The sequence below is a fragment of the Salvelinus namaycush genome, chromosome 2, assembly GCF_016432855.1.
Source record: "Salvelinus namaycush isolate Seneca chromosome 2, SaNama_1.0, whole genome shotgun sequence".
NCBI lineage: Eukaryota > Metazoa > Chordata > Actinopteri > Salmoniformes > Salmonidae > Salvelinus > Salvelinus namaycush.
Window position 1 is genome coordinate 30,333,315 of NC_052308.1, and position 23,766 is coordinate 30,357,080.

At 43.6% G+C, this 23,766-nt stretch overlaps 2 protein-coding genes across 3 annotated transcripts; one reads left to right on the top strand and one right to left on the bottom strand.

Annotated features, from left to right (window-relative positions):
• Positions 1-14,823: 14,823 nt before the first annotated feature.
• On the bottom strand, positions 14,824-19,351 carry ghrl (ghrelin/obestatin prepropeptide). 2 transcript variants are annotated; one of them, XM_038969798.1, is made up of 5 exons: positions 19,334-19,351; positions 19,009-19,154; positions 18,774-18,869; positions 16,492-16,603; positions 14,824-14,972 (listed from the first exon to the last, which is right to left on the bottom strand). In XM_038969798.1, exons 2-5 carry the CDS (start codon positions 19,120-19,122, stop codon positions 14,968-14,970), a joined length of 327 nt encoding a protein of 108 aa, XP_038825726.1. In that variant the 5' UTR covers positions 19,123-19,154; positions 19,334-19,351; the 3' UTR covers positions 14,824-14,967. The 2 variants fall into 2 exon arrangements, with proteins under 2 accessions (XP_038825726.1, XP_038825719.1); XM_038969791.1 differs by having other exon boundaries at positions 14,908-14,972; positions 19,000-19,154.
• A 942-nt stretch (positions 19,352-20,293) lies between these two features.
• ccdc174 (coiled-coil domain containing 174) lies at positions 20,294-23,114 on the top strand (the record flags this gene model as incomplete). The annotated part of the gene is given in 13 exon segments (XM_038964818.1): positions 20,294-20,320; positions 20,455-20,586; positions 20,675-20,766; positions 20,849-20,907; positions 21,043-21,110; positions 21,168-21,185; positions 21,322-21,398; positions 21,506-21,636; positions 21,820-21,879; positions 21,882-21,910; positions 22,054-22,198; positions 22,352-22,468; positions 22,765-23,114. Coding segments are annotated over 13 exon segments (1,305 nt in total), but the record flags the coding sequence as incomplete, so codon positions are not given.
• Between the last annotated feature and the right edge of the window lie 652 nt (positions 23,115-23,766).

Consider the following 23,766-nt stretch of genomic DNA (forward strand, 5'->3'; position numbering starts at 1 on the left):
CTTTCCCTCTGCTTCACAGAGTTGACACCCATCCTTTCCCTCTGTTCCAGACTCCTTAATCCCCTCTGCATTTGCTCCTCTGAGACCCCTTGTCTAAATTCATCTAACTCGTGTCGGGTTAGTGAGTGCATGCCAGGGTTTAACACTACAGGAAATACAGTATTACTGCCTATACATCGAAATGTCAGCTAACATACAGCTTGATAGGAATACTATATTCTCTGACCTGCCTACTTTGCAGGGGATTTGATTGGTGTCTCCATAAAAGTGTTTTTGACTGATTCACTGAGGGCCAAAGCAGTGCCTATATTTTAGAGTAACAGCATGACTATATCACCTACCCAGGTGACTGGTGATGATGTAGCTCAAAATGTTCTAGGACATGGACACAGATTTGGAGCCAACAAAACCCTGGGATTACCAATAGTCTGAAGAAGGAGAATCTGTTGCTAATTTCAATGTTTGAAGTTTGCTAAATCATTCTTGCCTTTCATGTATTCTTGCTACTGTGATCCAGTAGTGGAAAAAGTACCCAATTGTCATACTTGAGTAAAAGTCAAGTACCTTAATAGAAAATGACTTGCATAAAAGTGAAAGTCACCCAGTAGAATACTACTTGAGTAAAAGTGTAAAAGTGTTTGGTTTTAAAAATGCTTACAGTGCATTCAGAAAGTATTCAGACGCCTACCCTTTTTCCACAGTTTGTTACGTTACAGCCTTATTCTAAAATTGATTAAATCATTTTTTCCCCTCATCGATCTCCCATTAATACTGGAGTGATATACAGTTGAAGTCGGAAGTTTACATACACCTTAGCCAAATTCATTTAAACTCAGTTTTTCACAATTCCTGACATTTAATCCTAGTAAAAATTCCCTGTTTTAGGTCATTTGAGATCACCACATTATTTTAAGAATGTGAAATGTCAGAGTAATAGTAAAGAGAATGAATTATTTCAGCTTTTATTTCTTTCATCACATTCCCAGTGGGTCAGAAGTTTACATACACTCAATTCATATTTGGTAGCATTGCCTTTAAATTGGTTAACTTGGGTCAAACGTTTCGGGAAGCCTTCCACAAGCTTCCCACAATAAATTGGGTGAATTTTGGCCCATTCCTCCTGACAGAGCTGATGTAACTGAGACAGGATTGTAGGCCTCCTTGCTAGCACACTCTTTTTCAGTTCTTCAGTTCTGCACACGCTTTTTCAGTTCTACAAATTTTCTATGGGCTTAAGTTCAGGGCTTTGTGATTGCCACTCCAATACCTTGACTTTGTTGTCCTTAAGCCATTTTGCCACAACTTTGGAAGTATGCTTGGGGTCATTGTCCATTTGGAAGACCCATTTGTGACCAAGCGTTAACTTCCTGACTGATGTCATGAGATGTTGCTTCAATATATCCACATCATTTTCCTACCTCATGATGCCATCTATTTTGTGAAGTGCACCAGTCCCTCCTGCAGCAAAGCACCCCCACAATATGATGCTGCCACCCCCGTGCTTCACGGTTGGGATGGTGTTCTTCGGCTTGCAAGCATCCCCCTTTTTCCTCCAAACATAACGATGGTCATTATGGCCAAACAGTTCTATTTTTGTTTCATCAGACCAGAGGACATTTCTCCAAAGAGTACGATCTTTGTCCCCATGTGCAGTTGCAAACCGTAGTCTGGCTTTTTATGGCGGTTTTGGAGCATTGGATTCTTCCTGGTTGAGCAGCCTTTCAGGTTATGTCGATATAGGACTTGTTTTACTGTGGATATAGATACTTTTGTACCTGTTTCCTCGAGCATCTTCACAAGTTCCTTTGCTGTTGTTCTGGGATTGTTTTTCACTTTTTGCACCAAAGTACGTTCATCTCTAGGAGACAGAACACTTCTCCTTCCTGAGCGGTATGACGGCTGCGTGGTCCCATGGTGTTTATACTTGCGTACTCTTGTTTGTACAGATGAACATGGTACCTTCAGGAGTTTGGAAATTGCTCCCAAGGATGAACCAGAATTGTGGAGGTCTACAATTTTTTTTCTGAGGTCTTGGCTGATTTCTTTTGATTTTCCCATGATGTCAAGCAAAGAGGCACTGAGTTTGAAGGTAGGCCTTGAAATGCATCCACAGGTACACGTCCAATTGACTCAAATGATATCAATTAGCCTATCAGAAGCTTCCAAAGCCATGACATCATTTTCTGGAATTTTCCAAGCTGTTTAAAGGCACAGTCAACTTAGTGTATGTACATTTCTGACCCACTGGAATTGTGATACAGAGAATTATAAGTGAAATAATCTGTCTGTTAACAATTGTTGGGAAAATGACTAGTGTCATGCACAAAGTAGATGTCCTAACCGACTTGCCAAAACTATAGTTTGTTAACAAGAAATTTGTGGAGTGGTTGAAAAATTAGTTTTAATGACTCCAACCTAAGTGTATGTAAACTTCCTACTTCAACTGTAGGTCCTGGATGGCAGGAAGCTTGGCCCCAGTGATGTACTGGGCCGTACGCACTACCCTGTGTAGCGCCTTACGGTCGGATGCTGAGCAGTTGCCATACCAGGCGGTGATGCAACCTGTCAGGATGCTGTCGATGGTACAGCTTTTTGAGGCTCTAGGGACCCATGCCAAATCTTTTCAGTGTCCCGGGGGAAAATGTGTTGTCGTGCCCTCTTCACGATTGTCTTGGTAGGTTTGGACCATGATAGTTTGTTGGTGATGTGGACACCAAGGAACTTAACGGTCCGATACAGCCCTGTCGATGTGAATGGGGGCATGTTCGGGCCTCCTTTTCCTGTAGTCCACGATCAGCTTCTTTGTCTTGCTCACGTTGAGGGAGAGGTTGTTGTCCTGGCACCACACTGCTAGGTCTCTGATCACCTCCCTATAGGCTGTCTCATTGTTGTCGATGATCATTCCTACCACTGTTGTGTCATCAGCAAACTTAATGATGGTGTTGCAGTCGTGCTTGGACACGCAGCAATGGGTGAACAGGGAGTACAGGAGGGGACTAAGCATGCACCTCTGAGGGGCCCCCGTGTTGAGGATCAGCATGGCAGATGTGTTGTTGCCTAACCTTACCACCTGGGGGCGGCCCATTAGGAAGTCCAGGATGCAGTTGCAGAGGGAGGTGTTTAGTCCCAGGGTCCTTAGCATAGTGATGAGCTTTGTGGGCACTATGGTGTTGAACACTGAGCTGTAGTCAATGAACAGCATTCTCACATAGGTGTTCCTTTTGTCCAGGTAGGAAAGGGCAGTGTGGAGTACGATTGAGATTGCGTCATCTGTGGATCTGTTGGGGCGGTATGCGAATTGGAGTGGGTCTAGAGTTTCCGGGATGATGGTGAGCCATGACCAGCCTTTCAAAGCACTTCTTAGCTACCGATGTGGGTGCTATCTTAGTCCTGTATTGACACTTTGCCTGTTTGATGGTTCGTTTGAGGGCATAGTGGGATTTCTTATAAGCGTCAGGATTAGTGTTCCGCTCCTTGAAAGTTGCAGTTCTAGCCTTTAGCTCTGTGTGGATTTTGCCTGTAATCAATGGCTTCTGGTTTGGAAATATAGGTACGGTCATTGTGGGGATGACGTCGTCAATGTACTTATTGATGAAGCCAGTGACTGAGGTGGTATACTCCCTAATGCCTTTGGATGAATCCCGGAACGTATTTCAGTCTGTGCTAGCAAAACAGTCCTGCTGCTTAGCATCTGCATCATCTGTCCATTTCCGTATTGATCAAGTCACTGGTACTTCCTGCTTTAGTATTTGCTTGTAGGCAGGAATCAGGAGGATAGAATTATGGTCAGATTTGCCAAATGGAGGGCGAGGGAGAGTCTATGTGTGTGGAGTAAAGGTGGTCTAGATTTTTTCCCCCTCTGGTTGCACGTGACATGCTGGTAGAAATGAGGTAAAACGGATTTAAGTTTGCCTGTATTAAAGTCCCCAGCCACTAGGAGCGCCGCTTCTGAATGAGTATTTTCTTGTTTGCTTATGGCCTTATACAGCTTGTTGAATGCGGTCTTAGTACCAGCATCGGTTTGTAGTGATAAATAGACAGCTCAAAAAAATATAGATGAAAACTCTCTTGGTAGATTGTGTGGTCTACAGCTTACCATGAGGTACTCTTCCTTAGGCGAGCAATACCTTGAGACTTCCTTAATATTAGACATCGTGCACTAGCTGTTATTGATAAATAGACACACACCCCCACCCCTTGTTTTACCAGACGGAGCTGTTCTGTCCTGCCGATGCACTGAAAACCCAGCCAGTTGTATATTATCTGATTCTTCGTTCAGCCACGACTCGGTGAAACATATGATATTACAGTTTTTAATGTCCCGTTGGTAGGATAATCTTGAATGGAGATCACCCAGTTGATTCTCCAGAGTTTACACGTTGGCCAATAGAATGGATCGTAGAGGCGAGTTACCCCCTCGCCGACAAATTCTCACAATGCACCCCAAGGATGCACCCCAAGGACACCTTGGGGCACCCCAAGGACACCTACACCACCCGATGTCACAGGAAGGCCATAAAGATCATCAAGGACAACAACCACCCGAGCCACTGCCTGTTCACCCCGCTATCATCCAGAAGGCGAGGTCAGTACAGGTGCATCAAAGCAGGGACCGAGAGACTGAAAAACAGCTTCAAGGCCATCAGACTGTTAAACAGCCACCACTAACATTTAGTGGCCGCTGCCAACATACTGACTCAACTCCAGCCACTTTAATAATGGGAATTGATGGAAATTATGTAAAAATGTATCACTAGCCCCTTTAAACAATGCCACTTAATATAATGTTTACATACCCTACATTACTCATCTCATATGTATATGTATATACTGTACTCTATACCATCTACTGCATCTTGCCTATGCCGTTCTGTACCATCACTCATATATCTTTATGTACATATTCTTTATCCCTTTACACTTGTGTGTATAAGGTAGTAGTTGTGGAATTGTTAGGTTAGATTACTTGTTGGTTATTACTGCATTGCCGGAACTAGAAGCACAAGCGTTTCGCTACACTCGCATTAATATCTGCTAACCATGTGTATGTGACAAATAAAATTTGATTTGATTTTGAACCTCCATCCCATATATTTCCATCTTGTCTTCATTGAAGAAAAAATCTTCGTCCAGTTCGAGATAAGTAATCGCTGTTCTGATATCCAGAAGCTCTTTTCGGTCATAAGAGACAGTAGCAGCAACATTATGTACAAACTAAGTTACGAACAATGCGAAAAAACACACACAATAGCACATTTGGTAAGGAGCTCGTAAAACGGCAGCCATCCCCTCCAGCGGCATTATCACCATTTTCTTGTTTTTTAAATTTATGGATCACCAGAGGCACTCGGACATCATTAACAAACGAAGCAGTTGTGTTTGTGAGTCCGCCAAATCAGCGGCAGTAGGGATGACCAGGGATGTTCTCTTGATATGTGTGTGAATTGGACCGGTTTCCTGTCCTTCTAAGCAGTCAAAATGTAATGAGTACTTTTGGGTGTCAGGGAAAATGTATGATGAAGTAAAAGTTGTCAAAAATATAAATAGTAAAGGACAGATACCCCCAAAAACTTCTTAAGTAGTACTTTAAAGTATTTTTTACTTAAGTACGTTACACCACTGCTGTGCTCATACATTTTATTTTTTCTGTCAGTACTTTTAAATACTATTACTGACCAAGTATGAATTATGCACTCTGATGGTTGAATGAAACAGTGTTTGTAAATGACAAATGATGAATAATATTAAAGGACTTCAAAGGTAGATTCTGTTATTGAGAGGTTTATTAAGTTTCCCCAGAAATCATATTCTGAAGCTGTCAATCACTATACATGACGTTGCCAAGATTGTAAACTTCCAAGTACCATTTTTTCAGGTTTTATTCCCATTTATCAACCGTTATGAGAGAGTTGAATTATACATACTAATTGTAACCAACTTATCTTGTCAATCATAAAATCTTGGCAATAGCTAAGTATCTCACCTATGAATAATCTGATATGTTTATGTAACGGATGTGAAATGGCTAGCTAGTTAGCGGGTACGCGCTAGTAGCGTTTCAATCAGTTACGTCACTTGCTCTGAAACCTAGATGTAGTGTTGCCCCTTGCTCTGCAAGGGCCGTGGCCTTTGTGGAGCGATGGGTAACGATGCTTCGTGGGTGTCAGTTGTTGATGTGTGCAGAGGGTCCCTGGTTCGCGCCCGTGTCGGGGCGAGGGGACGTACTAAAGTTATACTGTTACATTTATTCCATCAAGAGCATGTGGACATCTTGAGCTTGCCTTATCTGACCCGAATATTGGCTTATTTGTATTGGGTCTCTTGTAATTACATTGCAGTACACCACTACTGATGACTGATACAAAGTCAAAGGAGAGAGGATTGGGGGACAGTAGTAATTGCAGGAATAGAAAAACATATTTATTCTTATGCAACAGTCTAACTTAATCAGTTCTGAGAGGTTAAGAGGGTCAACATAGATAAGCCTGTTTGTATTGATAATTGTTTTCCTAGAATTCAGTCATATGAAACTAAAATGTAATGTTTGAGCTGTATGGTGGGTGGGGTCTCTAGATCTGTCCAATTAACCTTGACAATTAGATGGATGGCATACATAGCTATACCTTTAATAATTGTTATACCTGGTACCAACCAGACTGACAACATAGTGGGCTAAGATATGATCATTTATTGACTCCTACGACTTACACTAGACTGTTACAACCATGACAAATTGAATCTGTGCAAAGAATATTCATGCATTTATTCATTCATCCGAGTAGTAACAACACTGCCATCAAGTGGAGTCTTGCAAAATGGCAGGGATTGAAAGATTTCATATGAACTCGCAAATTGACAGATCTAGAATCAGTTTACCTTTCCAGAAACAATTAGGAAACGACGCAAGATCTGACCTTAGATCGGTTTGTAGGGTCAATCATCCTCCCCCACATTGTGCCCTTGATTTTGGGGTGCCTTGAAGAGTATTTGCTTGACATACATTTTTTCTCATCAGCAAAGACCCCAACCAATGAATCAATCACAAATGTCCCTTTGACGTCAAATCAGTCACGTGGATTTGCTCATCAGTGCGCACGTGGCTGTTTTACAGTTAGCTAGCTAGTTTCTGTCATCAGAATTCTCATAGAAGGTAAAGTTGTTAAACTAGCTAGCTATATAGTCTCCGATCGAATTGCACTTCGAATACATGTTTTGTAAATATTTGATCAGTCTTATATCAGATGTTATATTAGGTAATGTACCCATTTTGATGATAACAAAGTGATGTGATCCAAGCTAACATATTAAGCTAGGTATCTAGGTAGGTAACATTAGCTAGCTAGGTTAGGTAGCAACTGAGTTAACGCATGGTAGCAGAATCCTGTAATTTACATGTCAGACCAAATTTTACTAGCCACAGTATCCAGACCAGAGATGTGGCTTTGACACGTGAGAAAGAAAATAAGGTTGATTTGTGAAGGTTAGTTAGCTACCTAGCTAACAAGCCTGTCTGTAGTCGGAAACTTCACATCTTTAAACAGAACGGAAACTTTGTTATCCATCTTTTTTTCTTCTGTGATTTCATTAGGGAGAAATTATGCCTCTGTGCTAACCCTCTTGGAAAGACAAATGGAGAACAAAGTTTCAGGTCTGTTTCTACAGAAAATAACATAATTCGGTTGAAAGAAACAGCTCTGCAGGGTAAAACTTAACTTTAACAAATTGTTGTCTATTGGTGTTTTTCAAATTGTGATGTGTCTGATACATTGGGAAGATACAAATCACTGAACTATATGCTTGTTCTGAAGACAATTTTAAGATATTGTTTGACTTTAGTGACTAATAATGCAGACATCTCTTTTGCTTGTATTTTTGACTAGGGTTTCTGATATGGACAGCAACAACAGAGAGAAGGTGAAGTTTGACTGGCTACGGTCAACACTCGGCTCGCCTACAAAGTTCCACAAGAGCAATGGTGGCGCACCCAAGCCCACCCGCTGGAGTGTGTCGCCCAGTGAGGTTTTGAATGCCTCTGATCTGAACGTGTCGGCTGGCCTGGGAGAGCTGGAGGACATCTGCCTAGACACACCCAAGAGAAAGGTCACCTCGCCAGACGAACCCAGCGGGAGCAACCTCTTCACAGGGAAAATCAAGGGGCTCAGGAATCTCTCCAGAAAATGTCTGAAAGATCTCACTCCCTCCGAGTCCAAGGTAAATCATGACTGTGGACTCTGCTAAGCAATTCAATGCACGGACCATTGCTCTGTTCTCCCAAATGTCATCTTTCTTTGCCTCCTCTCCTACATGAACTCAGATGGCCAGTGTTACATGTCATTTACTGGTGTTGCTTCCATTGGATATATCTATGTCAATTTTTTTTTCCCTTAGGCGGTACTCAAGGACACAACATCCCAGTCAGAAAGCCGTGTCTCCTCACCTACACCTTCAGCCTGTGGCCTGAAGAGGAAAGACCGGACCCCACAGGAGGGGTCGAAGGCAATTTACCTGAAGGCTTTGACCGCCGCTATCAGGGGAGGAGGAGAGAAGCAGTCCCCGGCCAAAGCAACTGCCGAGAAAAGCCCTTCTTTCGCCAAGAAGTCCACAAAAAAGAACCAGTCTTTGGACACAGCCAATGACGACATGCCCAGTTTGGAACCAGACGACTGCACGGCTCTTGACTTGGACTGCTGCTCAGCCCAGTCAGAGAGCGAGTCAGAGGACATGGCTCCCCTCGAGGGCGTAGACTACTATTCCCGCCCAATGGTGTTTGAGGAAACAGGGACACAGGATGAGAACACTGGTCTCAAAAAAGACACAAGGGTGAGTCACAGGAAAGAAGGTTCCAAAGGTTGGTTAGCAGGGATTTACATGTGTAGTATGGATAATTGGTTGGGGGCGGTTCAATTAAGATAAATATTTTGTTCCTGAACCTATATTATTATTCAACAGAAATATCTCTCTATTCTCTCCTTTTCCATCTCAGAGTGTGGTGCTGAAAAGGGATGACTCCCCTGATTGGTCAGATGTTGAGGACCCTGTGGTGGTGGAGACCTTCTCCCAGGAGGAGTCTCCATCGCATTCCACTGCCACGGTGGAGCCCAAGAGAGAGGTCAGCAGCAGTGACTCCTCCTTACCTGCTCTGGACTACATTCCTAACTCTCTACTTTACTTCACGAAGCCTCAAACATACCACCCAGACACCTGGAAACTCAACTTTCCTGCTGTGAATGCTCAGAGTAGTAGTATTACAGCACCCTCTCTCACCTCCCCCTCTACAAACAGACTGAATGGTGTTGTTCAGTCACCCAGTGAGAGCCCAGCTCAGCCCTTCCCTCAGTCATGGAGGACGGTGTTCATTTCCTCCAAGCAAATCCCCCCAGAGAAGCCAAACAGTGCACAGCCGCCTGCCCCCGGGACACCCAGGACTGGCATGGGGGGCATCGGTGCCCCGCGCTCCCCCAGCAGTGTCTCCTCCTCCCCGGACCCCTTTGCTCTGTGGGAGCCTGCTATTCGCTCCAGCAACACTTCGCCTGCTACACACAAAATCCACCCCCTGTTCTCCAGCCCCTACCGCCCCTGTGAACAGACCTTCCGAAGGTACTCTGACGGAGGCCCCTCCTCTTCCTCCCCCTCCAGGTGCTATGACAACAGCACCAACACCAGGAGAATGTCAGTGGGGGTGGAGCCTATCTGGGCATGCGACCCCTCCCAGCGGAGGGCGAGCCAACATGGCTTCGTGGACACCCACTGCCACCTGGACATGCTGTGGGGCAAGCTGGGCTTCCGGGGCACCTTTGCTCGCTTCCGCAGCCTGCATCAGAGCAGCTTCCCGACTGATTTTCACGGCTGCATCGCCGACTTCTGCAACCCTCGGATCATGGTGCGGGAAGCGCTGTGGGAGGGCCTGCTGGCGGAGGAGCTGGTCTGGGGGGCGTTTGGGTGCCACCCCCACTTCGCCAAGGAGTACTCTGAGGTCCACGAGCGTAGCATTCTAATGGCCATGCGACACCCTAAAGCTATAGCCTTTGGCGAGATTGGCCTGGACTACTCCCATAAGAACTCCACCAACACATCCAGGCAGAAAGAGGTATGATCAGAGCTGAATTTTCTCCCTCTCATTCAACTGATCCATTTGAAGTAGTTAATTAGCTGCTGCTTGGTGGAGGTAGTGATGGTGTTGAGTGTTTGGCGCCCCCTGTAGGTGTTTGAACGTCAGCTGAAACTGGCTGTGGCTATGAACAAGCCTCTGGTGATCCACTGCAGGGACGCAGACGATGACCTGCTGCTCATCATGAAGAAGTGTGTGCCCCAGGACTACAAAATCCACAGGTCAGTGTCTGCATGTGTGTGTGACTGTGATACTGTTCATGGGGAATTCCACAGTAACAGAATTACAATTTGACTGGTTTTTGTTTCACTTTTAAAATGTGTGCTGAACAAAAACCATTGATTTCAAAGTTTAACAATCCATACAACTCTATAGACGGGTTAGCATCAGGAAAACGATGCGCACGCTTCAATGGGGCAGAAGCCTGTGTAGTGATTCTGGATGGCCAGATGGCTATCAACAATGACAAGAAGCTGCCATGTGGGGAATTGTAGGTTTCTTGTTCTTGATACCATGTCTTGTTTTGACTGATGTCATGTCTATGCTAATATGGCAAAACAATTTGCTAGCTAGATGAGCAACAACTAGCAATGTATTTGAGAAGTGCTCATTCCGCAAATGTATGTTTTCAATAAACATTGCAGACTAACTATAGTTTACATGTTGTCAACAGTCTAAGTCAACCTCGTCTGGTTTGCCCCATAGTCGCGTACACGTCGGTTTTGTTGCTTAACAACCAACCCGTCTATACACAAGGACTACTTTGAACAACTTCCACAGAAAAAATTACAAAAACAAGTTTAGTGGAAGAACTGTGCAGATGATAACTTTGCTAACAGAATTATGGTAAAATCTCCTTCAGTGTTTTTATGCGACCACCTTTTCCAAAAACTGAAATATCTGCTTTGTTTTTTAACTACAGTAAGTGAAGTGGATTTACATCATAGGTCCCTGATCTGTACTACACAGAAATGCATATGAATGTCATTCTCCATGTTTCACAAGTTTGGATATTGCAGCACAGTAGAGTAAGAGTGCAGTACAATATAGCACAGTAGAGTGGATTACAGTATAATTTAGTACATTACAATATACTGTACTCTACTTTTCTTTACTGTATTGTACTAATGTATTGGACTGTGCTCTCACTGTACTATGCTGTCCAAACTTGTGAAACATATCTATGATAGGTTCAGATTTGGTCCGGTCCATCTGTGGACGTTAACATTAACGTCAGGGTGGACTGACCAAATTTCAACTACTTTTCGACGTCAATGGATGACCGGTGTCGGTCAGTGCTCAGTGGGTGAGGACGCTGGTAACAGTAAATGGAAAAAGAGGGGGCTCATGGGTAGGTGTCGGTAAGAGCTGAGGGTAGGTGACATTAACTGGAGAGGAAGTGGTTGTCAAGACAGACTGTTTTAACACTTGGTTTAACACAAAGCAGCCACAAACCAAACAGTTTTGAGCTGAACACAACAGTATGCCAGTGGAAGGGAAAACAGTAGCAGGTGACACAACTTGTGGTTTGTGGCTGCTACGATTTCCCATTGTAGCCAATTCAGTATCTGTAATTCCATTACTGTTTTGGTAATTCTGTTACTAATTTTGTAACAGAATGACGAGTTTTAATCACGTAATAATTCATAAGAGAATTTGATATCAGTAAATCACTAACTAATTGGTAGGTCTACCATTACTTGTTATAAGTCTGTGAACTTTCATTATCTTCCCTCATGAGGGAGAGAAATAAAATATCTTAAAGGGATTCTCCATTACTTTTGTATTCTTTTTAGCGAGTAGTTCTGAAAGTAGCACCCACGAGCCAAAAGTGGTCCCTGAAAAAAATCATATGTGCACCATGTCATTGCTCTCTTTCTTGCTCTACTGTGTGTGATTCTTGCTAGCTGTCACTCAAATGGCGAGGGGCTGAATCTTATTGGCTGGAACTCAAATTGCTAGGGGCTGGTCCACATGGGGGGAAATGTAGGGGAAGTGGTGCCACACGGCTTCCAGAAAACAGTCACTTTCAAACTAAGGATTTCGTGGCTAATTGAGGTAAGTCAGTAATTCTGCTCATAGATTATGCATGTATGGAACTACACATTGTAACATCCAGCCTAAAGTGGGAGGTAAAAAAAATATATACTTACTAGTCGCCAAAGTACTGGAGCATGTCTTAAAACATATTTTTTTGGTAACAGAATTACAAGGCACAAGGAATGTTTCTTAAACTTAGACTTACATCTGCCTTTCTTTTCCACAGACACTGTTTCACCAACAGTTACCCGGTGATCGAGCCCTTCCTGAAGGAGTTTCCCAACCTGTGTGTGGGCTTCACGGCTCTCATCACCTACCCTAGTGCATACGAGGCACGTGACGCGATCCGCAAGATCCCCCTCGACCGCATCCTCCTGGAGACAGACGCACCCTATTTCCTGCCCCGACAGGTACACACAAACACCACACGACAACACACATTTGGGAGGGTGGTTCGACGGGCACCGATTCACAAGCTAGGCGTATACAGGTGAAAGTTTAAGGTTGACAGTGCATGTATGTAAATCATTTTTGTTCTCTGTGTACCGGTAGGTTAGTAAAGATGTCTGTAGGTTTGCCCACCCAGGCATGGGTATTCACACCCTGCGTGAGATCAGCCTTCTGAAGGGAGAAAGCATCACCACGGTGCTCACCACGATCCGACGCAACACCACCCAGCTCTACGGCATATGACCACGACGACAGGGAAGGTCACCACGGAGGCCATGACTACCACCCTTGTAGGCATGGAAAGTACAAGGTGTAGCTGTCGTAGTGACCTGACACACACTCGGTCTCCTCAAACATAGGCAGCCTCATGGAGGAGAGAATTGTGTTATCGAAGGTTCACGTTAAATAATAATCGTAAAACAATATATAGAATAAATCAACTATGTTTTCCAAACTGGTTTTGTTTGCTGCCTGTGGCATTTAACGTCTTGGTAGTTAACGCATTGCAGAAAAATGTATATAAGGTAAGAGGAAAAAAGGATGTAGTTGTGAAGCTTTGTTTTAGCTGGCCCCAAGCCCTTGCATAGTTTTAGGAGTTAAGTCTGAAACAGGCTAGCAGGCATTAGGAGCATGAAATGCTCAGTTTGAGCTTCACTCTGTTCTAAAAGATCCCAATGGTTTCAGCAACTATGATCTCACCCTGAACATAAGGCTCCATATGCATCGACTGGAATCCAAATCCTATTTTATTTTTACATATTTTTTTATTAGATTTGACGGAAGCTTTAATTCGTTTAATTTTGGTGTGTATTTCTTTTCCTCCTGTCTGCATGTGTTGTTTTGCTGACTTGTGAAATGGTTTGGTTTTGATTTAGTCGATGTAGAAGCCTTCCTTCCTGGTTCCTTCCTCACTATCAAAAGGCTGTTATTTACTCAATTAAAAGCTTATTTTTACTTTCTCCTGATTTTTATGTGAATTGATACATGAGCACTTTGGTCCTTTGAATACAGCTCTTTCTCCAGCGCCCCTCATTAAACTCCTCTCCTATCAAGAACATGGAGTCTGCTGCATTAGGCCAATTTACTCTCAACAGGTAAATACCTCTGAGGGTGCTGGTGTACTCAGTGGTTGGTAATGGTATAACAAGCCTGTTATGTGCAAAGGCATTTTTTTAAAGGTTAATACTTTACTCTTGAAGTTATACCTTAGTTCCACTGGTGTCAATTCAGTCAGTTTTTATGTGTAGTTTGATGGGAAGGAATTGTGTATGCTTCAAGTCTGATACACTAAGGAAAGATGTTAAGTGTGTAAAGGGTTTGCAGGGGGTTGTATAGACTAGAGGGAAACTGAGTAGAATGTCCATATAGGGCCTTGTCTTATACAGATTTCTGTAGTGTTTTGTATGGGGGAACCAGGCTGAACATCTCCGGCGTTAGGGAGAAATAAGGTTGAGTGGCCTGTCCATTAGCCACTTCCTGTGAGCAGTCAGAGATGGGTTAAGAAAGAGAGTTTAGCTTCAGCATTTCCATTTGAGAATGATTGACAGGAGTACCCAGTGACACATCCAGAGAGACACTATCATCACACCAGATCAAGGTGGAAAAGCGGCTAGGACAATGGGTTCAATGTGTGAATGGTACCTAAGTGCCTCTACTGAACTGAATGATTTTGAGTTATTCATGGACACACGTTTCCCATGTAACTGTTTTGTGTTCTACTTGAGCCTGTTTGTATATAGGTCCGGATATGCGAGTACACTCTTGTAGGAAGGGCAGCCTGGAGGTAGAGACGAGGCCTTCTAATAAAACACGTGGCCCACAGCCCACTGCCAGAGGTGCCCTAGTTCCCCAGGTCTGAGTAGCGGCCTCTTCAGCTAAACTGAAACAGATATTAAACAAGACACAAAGAGAGGAGGGTTCTTTCCTTCAATGGTCATAATTTAGCATGTTTCACAGGGTTATGTCAAGCGTCCTATTCACTGCACTGTGACTGTAATCTGACCAGAACAAATGAGTTATACTTGCAGGAAACAGCTGAGGGGATTTATAAGAATAATTATTTCTGGCAGATTTAGTGAGATCGATGGGCTGTTTCATATTCTCCTGGCGCTCAAATTCAGATTTTTTGCCATTATGAGCCGCAATCTAAGAAAGTATTTTTACTAGAGAACTCTTTGAAGATAAGGATGAGAGATCTGTTCAAATACCCAAAATGACCCAGGGAGTAATGAAGCAGTGTTATTTTATTCATCTTTTACAATTCAAATGATGTTCACACAGTAAATCAGGTATAAGACAAATTGAGAAAAGAAAGTTGGAGAACAGGAAATGGGAGGTTCTTTGTATTCCGTGTCTATGCCAAGTTGTGATCATTCTGAAACACAGAAACATGATTTTAAACAATGCTGCTCTGGAACATTTAATGCACTCTGCTGTCTGTCTGATGGTTTAGATTTGACAGATGACTGTTCTTTGGCTCCAAATATGGTTAATTCCAAATATGTGCTAATGAATTGTTATAGCTACCATCATGAACAGGCAGTGTATCCAGTGGCAACCTGTCATTCAGGGCAGGTGGGGCTTTGAGCAAAAAAATGAATATACACTACTGTTCAAGCAAAATTTTTGTCCATTAAAATAACATCAAATTTATCAGAAACACAGTGTAGACAGTTAATTTTGTAAATGACTTGTAGCTGGAAACGGCAGATTTTTTAAAAATGGATATCTACATAGGCGTACATTATCAGCAACCATCTGTGTTCTAATGGCATGTTGCATTAGCTAATCCAAGTTTATCATTTTAAAAGGCTAATTGATCATTAGAAAACCCTTTTGCAATTGTTAGCACAGCTGAAAACTGTTGTTCCGATTAAAGAAGCAATAAAACTGGCCTTCTTTAGACTAGTTGAGTATCTGGAGCATCAGCATTTGTGGGTTCGATTACAGGCTCAAAATGTCCAGAAACAAAGAACTTTCTTCTGAAACTCGTCAGTCTATTCCATGTGAGAAATTTCAACGAAACTGAAGATCTCGGTCAATGCTGTATACTACTCCCGTCACAGAACAGCGCAAACTGACTTTAACCACAAAAGAAAGAGGAGTGGGAGGCCCCGGTGCACAACTGAGCAAGAGGACAAGTACATTACAGTGTCTAGTTTGAGAAACAGATGCCTCACAAGTCCTCAACTGGCAGCTTCATTAAATAATACCTGCAAAACACCAGTCTCAACAGTGAAGAGGCAACTCTGGGATGCTGGCCTTCTAGGCAGAGTTGCAAAGAAAAAGCCATATCTCAGACTGGCCGATAAAAATAAAAGATTAAGATGTGCAAAAGAACACAGCCACTGGACAATTGTTCTGAATTCTGTTGCTGTACATTTAAAAAATACTGAACAGATAGTTATATTGACTACGTCTGTCTTAGCTCGCTCATTAATGTCTTAATCGAAATTACGGATTACCTCTGATCCGTTCTCTTGTATTATAGTATGTACATCTCAATTGTCAGTAGAAACCACATTTGTTTAAGCAAGTCAGCCATATCAGCTGTTTTAAAAAAAATATGTAGCAAATGAGGCTGAATGAACTGTTTTGCTGACAGACAAGGCTCAGCTGATAACCAGGTGTAGCAGTGGTAAGGTGTTGGGACTGCTGTTGGGACTCTGCTATTGGGACAGCTTTATGTAGGCCCTAACAGTTTGTGGACACCGTTTGTCACCGTTATAGTGCAATTAATGTCTTGTTTAGTGTTGTGTGTAGTGGCTTTGCTGGTATGCATTAAATAAAAAGTTGAGTTTGCCCCACCAAGATTTACAGGCTAAAATCGCCACTGTCTCTATCCAACTAGAGTAGTAGTGCTGTATGTAAGTTCAAATGTCATCGCAGGGCACCTGCAGTGGCAGTGTCTCCCAGGACGTCCTGCAGGATCTTCTGCAGCACGGCACCATACTCCTGGAACTCCTCCTCACTCATGGTGATGCCCATCTCAAAAGGAGCCTTGATCTGAGAACAGGCAGAGCTGATCAGTATCCAAATTAAACCTAGCCCTTAACATCCCTTGGCATGTTTGGTGGTTTTGAAAGCAACAGATAGGGATAAGCAATATGTTAATAAAGCCATTTTAGACCCTTTTTTAAATTTCACCTTTATTTAACCAGGTAGACTAGTTGAGAACAAGTTCTCATTTACAACTGCGACCTGGCCAAGATAAAGCAAAGCAGTGCGACACGAACAACAACACAGAGTTACACATGGAATAAACAAGCGTACAGTCAATAACACAATTGATCAAAAAGAAAGTCTACATACAGTGTGTGCAAATGGCGTGAGGAGGTAAGGCAATAAATAGGCCATAGTAGCAAGTAATTACAATTCAGTAAATTAACAGTTTGCTGAGTAGAGTATTGGAGGCTATTTTGTAAATGACATTGCCGAAGTCGAGGATCGGTAGGATAGTCAGTTTTACTAGGGTAAGTTTGGCGGCGTGAGTGAAGGAGGCTTTGTTGCGGAATAGAAAGCTGATTCTAGATTTAATTTTGGATTGGATATGTTTAATATGAGTCTGGAAGGAGAGTTTACAGTCTAGCCAGACACCTAGGTATTTGTAGTTGTCCACATATTCTAAGTCAGAACCGTCCAGAGTAGTGATGCTAGTCGGGCGGGCGGGTGCGGGCAGCGATCGGTTGAAAGGCATGCATTTAGTTTTACTAGCGTTTAAGAGCAGTTGGAGGCCACGGAAGGAGTGTTGTATGGCATTGAAGCTCGTTTGAAGGTTTGTTAACACAGTGTCCAAAGAAGGGCCAGATGTATGCAGAATGGTGTACTCTGCGTAGAGGTGGATCAGGGAGTCACCCACAGCAAGAGCGACGTCGTTGATATATACAGAGAAAAGAGTCGGCCCGAGAATTGAAGCATGTGGTACCCCCATAGAGATTGCCAGAGGTCAGGACAACAGGCACTCCGATTTGACACACTGAACTCTGTCTGAGAAGTAGTTGGTGAACCAGGCGACGCAGTTATTTGAGAAACCAAGGCTGTTGAGTCTGCCGATAAGAATACGGTGATTGACAGAGTTGAAAGCCTTGGCCAGGTCGATGAAGACGGCTGCTCAGTACAATCTTTTAGCGATGGCGGTTATGATTTCGTTTAGTACCTTGAGCGTGGGGGGGGATCGGGGTAGCCAGGAGGAAAGCATGGCCAGCCGTAGAGAAAATGCTTATTGAAATTCTCGATTATCGTGGATTTATTGGTGGTGACAGTGTTACCTAGCCTCAGTGCAGTGGGCAGCTGGGAGGAGGTGCTCTTGTTCTCCATGGACTTTACAGTGTCCCAAAACTTTTTGGAGTTAGAGCTACAGGATGCACATTTCTGTTTGAAAAAGCTAGCCTTTGCTTTCCTGACGGACTGCGTGTATTGGTTCCTGACTTCCCTGAACATTTGCATATCGCGGGGACAATTCGATGCTATTGCAGTCCGCCACAGGATGTTTTTGTGCTGGTCGAGGGCAGTCAGGTCTGGAGTGAACCAGGGGCTATATCTGTTCCTAGTTCTAAATTTTTTGAAAGGGGCTTGCTTATTTAAGATGGTGAGGAAATTACTTTTAAAGAACGACCAGGCATCCTCGACTGACGGGACGAGGTCGATTAGAAAGGCCTGCTCGCAGAAGTGTTTTAGGGAGCGTTTGACAGTGATGAGGGGTGGTCTTTGACCGCTGTCCCATAGCGGATGCAGGCAATGAGGCAGTGATCGCTGAGATCCTGATTGAAAACAGCATATGTGTATTTGGAGGGCAATTTAGTCAGGATATTATCTATGAGGGTGCCCATGTTTACGGATTTTGGGTTGCACCTGGTGGGTTCCTTGATAATTTGTGTGAGATTGAGGGCGTCTAGCTTAGATTGTAGGACTGCCGGGGTGTTAAGCATATCCCAGTTTAGGTCAACTAACACAACAAACTCTGAAGATAGATGAGGGGCAATCAATTCACATATGGTGTCCAGGGCACAGCTGGGAGCTGAGGGGGGTCTATAACAGGCGGAAACAGTGAGAGACTTAGGCTGGGTGGATGGTAGGGGCATTGGGTTGATTTGGATTCAGCAGCAGTGTTGGATTTGTAGAGCTATTTGTAAGAGGTATATCCATGTGCATCAGCAACCTTCTTTGTGTCACTTACTGTATTGTGTTTGTCTTCCTGGTGAAGGGGACCCTCAAACAGCTCAGCAAAGCTCTCAATGTCTCGCCGACCAACTCGAGGGGGCTTCCCTTTACCCTGCAGGGCCAGGCCACGACAGTGAGTCACACACTACCTTATTCACACATTTACTATAACATTACTCACACACATTTTACACACAATTCATAAACCTTACTCACAAACACACACGTCTGCTACACCTTACCTGTCTTACCTGTGGTTTCTGGGAGGGGCTGAGGAAGCTGGAGCCTGCACTGACTGACTTGGCCCACAGAGCCAGAGTACACAGCATCAGTATCGTGAGACCGGTGTTTCTCTTCAGTAGCATAATGGATGGCTGTTTGCGCTTCGTAGAGAGAACTCACCAAATACAAAGTAACAACATTTTAAAGCACTGTATATTGTGATGCTTTTACCCAAAGCATTCCTATGGCACAATGTGACATATTTTTTACTTGTGTATAAATTAATAGAGATACCCAACCTAAATATAATCTCCTCTGATATCTTATTTATTGAAAACGAATTGTTATACTCACCAGATATACCTTGGACATTGATATGGTTGGACTAGGGCCTCTTTTCACCATATATACCTATTCTGATGTTTACCTCTGAGACATTTGGAATCCAAACACATATTTGCTTCTATGTTTGCACATTAAAGCAAATACAGTCATGGTTGATGGAACTGGGAATAGATGGATTGTTCAAATGTTTGAATAGATAAAAGAACAAGAATAGCACAGTTGCAACCTGATAACAGAAATGTTCTTGCTGATTATCACCTTTAATCATACTATTATGATGACACCACACTGTCATGTGGGCTTTAGACCCTTTTAGAATGTGTACCCATACCTGAGCAACTGTTTGCTGGTCCATCAACAGAAACATTCTGCATTTCCTGAGTCTACAATAGACATATTCACTGTCCTATGTACTGAAATATGCCAAGAACACATTATCTCAACTTTCAGTTTTTCCGTTCTTTGTCAGCTGTTAATGGGCAGAATGTTGTGCATCATTATAAGCATCGAAATTGTATATTTCTGGTTATAATATATGTATATATATTTTATATTTAACTCTGCATTGTTGGAAAATAACCATTAAGTAAGCATTTCACTGTTAGTCTACACCTGTTGTTTACGAAGCATGTGACAAATAAAATTTGATTTGATACCTGAGACATAGTAAAATAACAATCTCTGTCTATACTTGGTCTGATATACATATACATATATTACATAACTGCATGTTCAAGAGCCTAAATCCATTATAACCAGAAACGAATTATGTCAACATTGAAAGCATCAATATTTTTTTTAGACTGCCAGTTGCTTACTCCACACCGCTAGGTGGCAGTCCTGAATCTACTTAGCTACCTACCCTTAAATTATCACGTGACCCAAACAACATGGCTGCTTCCGAGTTGTAGAATGGTTGCCTTCCACTAGCTAGCTGACTTTGAGCTGCTATATCGAAATCTAACAACCATGGATAAAAAGAAAAAGCAATATGCAGTGACTGCTTCATCGTTGACTTGTTTACAATAATTAATATTGTCACATTTTCTGTCAGCAGTGTGAACCATAGCTAGCTGATTAGATAACGCTTGTAACTTATCTAGCCAGCACGCTAACACATAGCAAGCTAGGATACTGTACTGTACTCTTTTTTTCTGCATCTGGTTGATCTCAAAGCTGAACTCTACAGGAAACAAGAGCAATTCAAACATGAACAATTGGGGCAAGATGCTGGGACTAGTGCCAAATCCCCCAAAAGCAAGGTATGTATTGAACTTTGTACCGTACAGATACACGTAAATCAACCTACTTCGCCTCCATAACGTTCATTGGGTTCTTGTCCCTGTGTAGAAACCTAATGTATGGATCAAACAGAATGAGGGTGTTTCAGCTCCGGCACAGAAAGTTGTGGAACAGGTGGCAGAGGAAGAGAACCAGGCAAAGTGAGTACAAACACATTTACTACACCATCGGTGCCTTCTATTAGAGCTCATTGCTGTTTGCCATGTCTCTCTTTGTCCACAGATGCAAACTAGAGGAGAAAGTTAAACTGTATGAGCAGATGACCAAAGGAGACTTTCCTGGTATAGTTTTGTAATTCGTTACACTGGTCATTACATGCTGTCATATTCTGTATGTAAGGTTGACATGTGAAGGCCCTGCATATGCCATTTGTATTTCTCGCATTGGAATTACAGTCCTCTTTTCCATTGTGTCAGATGAGGAGACAGAGGGACTTTTCCTGGTGGATTTCACCCAGAAGATTATTGACAAGAGAGAGAATCATGCCCAATGAGAGAGCGAGAGAGGATAGAGAGAGCTCCTCCCCCAACCCACCCCCTGAGAACCCAGGCAAGGAATGGTAATGTCTGCACAGCACATGAAGCCCCAAACTACTGTATATTTCATCTATAGCAGAGGCAGAGTATTGGACTGTAGATGTCATTGAGTGGTCGAGGGTTAGGAATTGAAGAAGCCGTTGTCTGATTCCTCCTTAGGGTGGACGATCTTGGAGATGCATGAAGAAAGACCTACCAGGGTTCAAGAAAATTGACCTAGACTTTCAGGGAAAAGGGTATATTTTACTCTGATCAAACATGGAAGTGAATGTAAGTTTGTTCATAGAAGAAGATGTTAATGACAATACTGTTCTGAGCTTCGTTTTTTAATGTTTGTACACAGACGTGACCTGGCTGAGAAGGACCGACTGTCAGAGGACATGCGTGGAGAGCTGCAGAGGTAAGCCTGGGAGAGGGAGGAGGCCATGAACGGGCCTGTGGGACGAATCCACTACGAGGACATCAGGGAGCAACGTTGGCATGGCACTGGTTTCATAGATACAGTAATCAAACTGAATTTACTGTACTTTTTGAACCAAACCCTGAGAGGTGTGTTCTCTGTGGATTGACTTGTCTCTTCTCTGATCTCTCGCCTCTTCCTCCATCTCTCACACTGCTACTTTTCCTCCCTGTTCTCTCTCTGTCTGTCCATGTCAGAGGCCCGTGAGCTGGGTGTGGGCTACTTTGCATTTTCTCAGGACCAGGAGCAGCGCAGGAAACAGAGACTCTGGACATGCTCAGACACCAGGTGAGTTACTCTCAGCCTCCGCAACCCCTGAGATTAGGACCTTCTTATATTACTTATCAGTTCAATCAGCAGATTGTTGATGTTAATTCAATTTTTTATTTTGATTAATTATCTCTCCTTTTCTCTCCCTCTCTTTCTCTCAGACGACAGACCAGCGCAGTAAGAGGGAGCAGTTGAAGGAGAAGAGGAAGGCTCTGCTGAACGCTCAGTTGGCCAAGGTGAGGCAAAGGAAGATGAAGACTAAGCTGGACGGAACACAGGACAACCAGGGAGCTGGACACAACCACGGTTAGAGGAACCTCCCACAATAATACAGCATTGGGGACAATGATACCTGATCACGCTAGATTGTATGGCTATGACTGTATACTGCTCTATGTATATACTTTGGACTGTAGTGAATGCTGTTGTAAGTGTTGTCTCTTATATTACTTCCTTCAGAAGAGGATGAAGCCCATGAGGAGGCCCCTGCAGTGAAGAAGTTGGAGGTAGAGATCCAAGAGAGGAGAGACACCAAGTCAGGAGTACCCCACGTCAGAGATTGGGACAGGGGAAAAGGTACTACTCCTTGTTTCTGGTTGACACGATTGGCATGGATCTTTTTTTTTTTTTTAGAATGAATGGTGATCATTGATGAATCACTGCCATCACACTGGCATAACATGTATAACATGGCAAAGTAGAGCAGGAAAGATCCAGGTGTAACCAAGGACTGCTTGCTGTAATCAAGGCCTGTCAGATCATCTCTGGTAATTTCCTCCAGTGAGACACTAAAGAGTTGTATGCTGCCTGGAGGGTTAGATCATTAACTAACTGTCTTCTCTTTTTTCAATATGACAACACTCCTTTCCTAGTGGACTTTTTGGGCGAGTGGACGAGTCGGCGGCAGGATGATAGGGAGTCAGAGTTCACTCCTCCCTCTGTGTACTTCAGCGACGATAAGAGACAGGGCTATGGGAAATGGGCCAAAAGGGAGCAGGACAAACCCAAAATGGCCTTCAAGTGGTCAGAGGGGCAGGGTGGAGGGCATAAGGAGCCACCTCAGGCCAAGCCCAAAAGTAGTTATTTACCCCAGCCACAGTCAAGTACCCCTGTACCCTCTCAACCCACAATGCTATTCATTGACTACAGCTCAGCGTTCAACACCATAGTACCCTCAAAACTCATCACTAAGCTAAGGATCCTGGGACTAAATACCTCCCTCTGCAACTGGATTCTGGACTTCCTGACGGGCCGCCCCCAGGTGGTGAGTGCAGGTAGCAACACATCTGCCACGCTGATCCTCAACACTGTAGCTCCACAGGGGTGTGTTCTCTGTCCCCTCCTGTACTCCCTGTTCACCCACGACTTCATGGTCAGGCACGACTCCAACACCATCATTAAGTTTGCAGACGACACAACAGTGGTAGGCCTGATCACAGACAACGACGAGACAGCCTATAGGGAGGAGGTCAGAGACCTGGCCGGGTGGTGCCAGAATAACAACCTATCCCTCAACTAAGACTAAGGAGATGATTGTGGACTACAGGAAAAGGAGGACCGAGCACGCACCCATTCTCATCGACGGGGCTGTAGTGGAGCAGGTTGAGAGCTTCAAGTTCCTCGGTGTCCACATCAACAACAAACTAGAATGGTCCAAACACACCAAGACAGTCGTGAAGAGGGCATGACAAAGCCTATTCCCCCTCAGGAAACTAAGAAGATTTGGCATGGGTCCTGAGATCCTCAAAAAGTTCTACAGCTGCAACATCGAGAGCATCCTGACTGGTTGCATCACTGCCTGGTACGGCAATTGCTTTGCCTCTGACTGCAAGGCACTACAGAGGGTAGTGCGTACGGCCCAGTACATCACTGGG

Excerpts from the sequence above, each read along its gene's own strand:
- ghrl (XM_038969791.1), bottom strand. The coding sequence starts at position 19,122 with ATGCTACTGAAGAGAAACACCGGTCTCACGATACTGATGCTGTGTACT. Across the intron at positions 18,870-18,999 it reads AGAAACCACAGGTAAGACAG|GGTAAAGGGAAGCCCCCTCG; the intron begins GTAAGGTGTAGC and ends CTGGCCCTGCAG. Across the intron at positions 16,604-18,773 it reads AGGAAGACAAACACAATACA|ATCAAGGCTCCTTTTGAGAT; the intron begins GTAAGTGACACA and ends GCCTGTTCTCAG.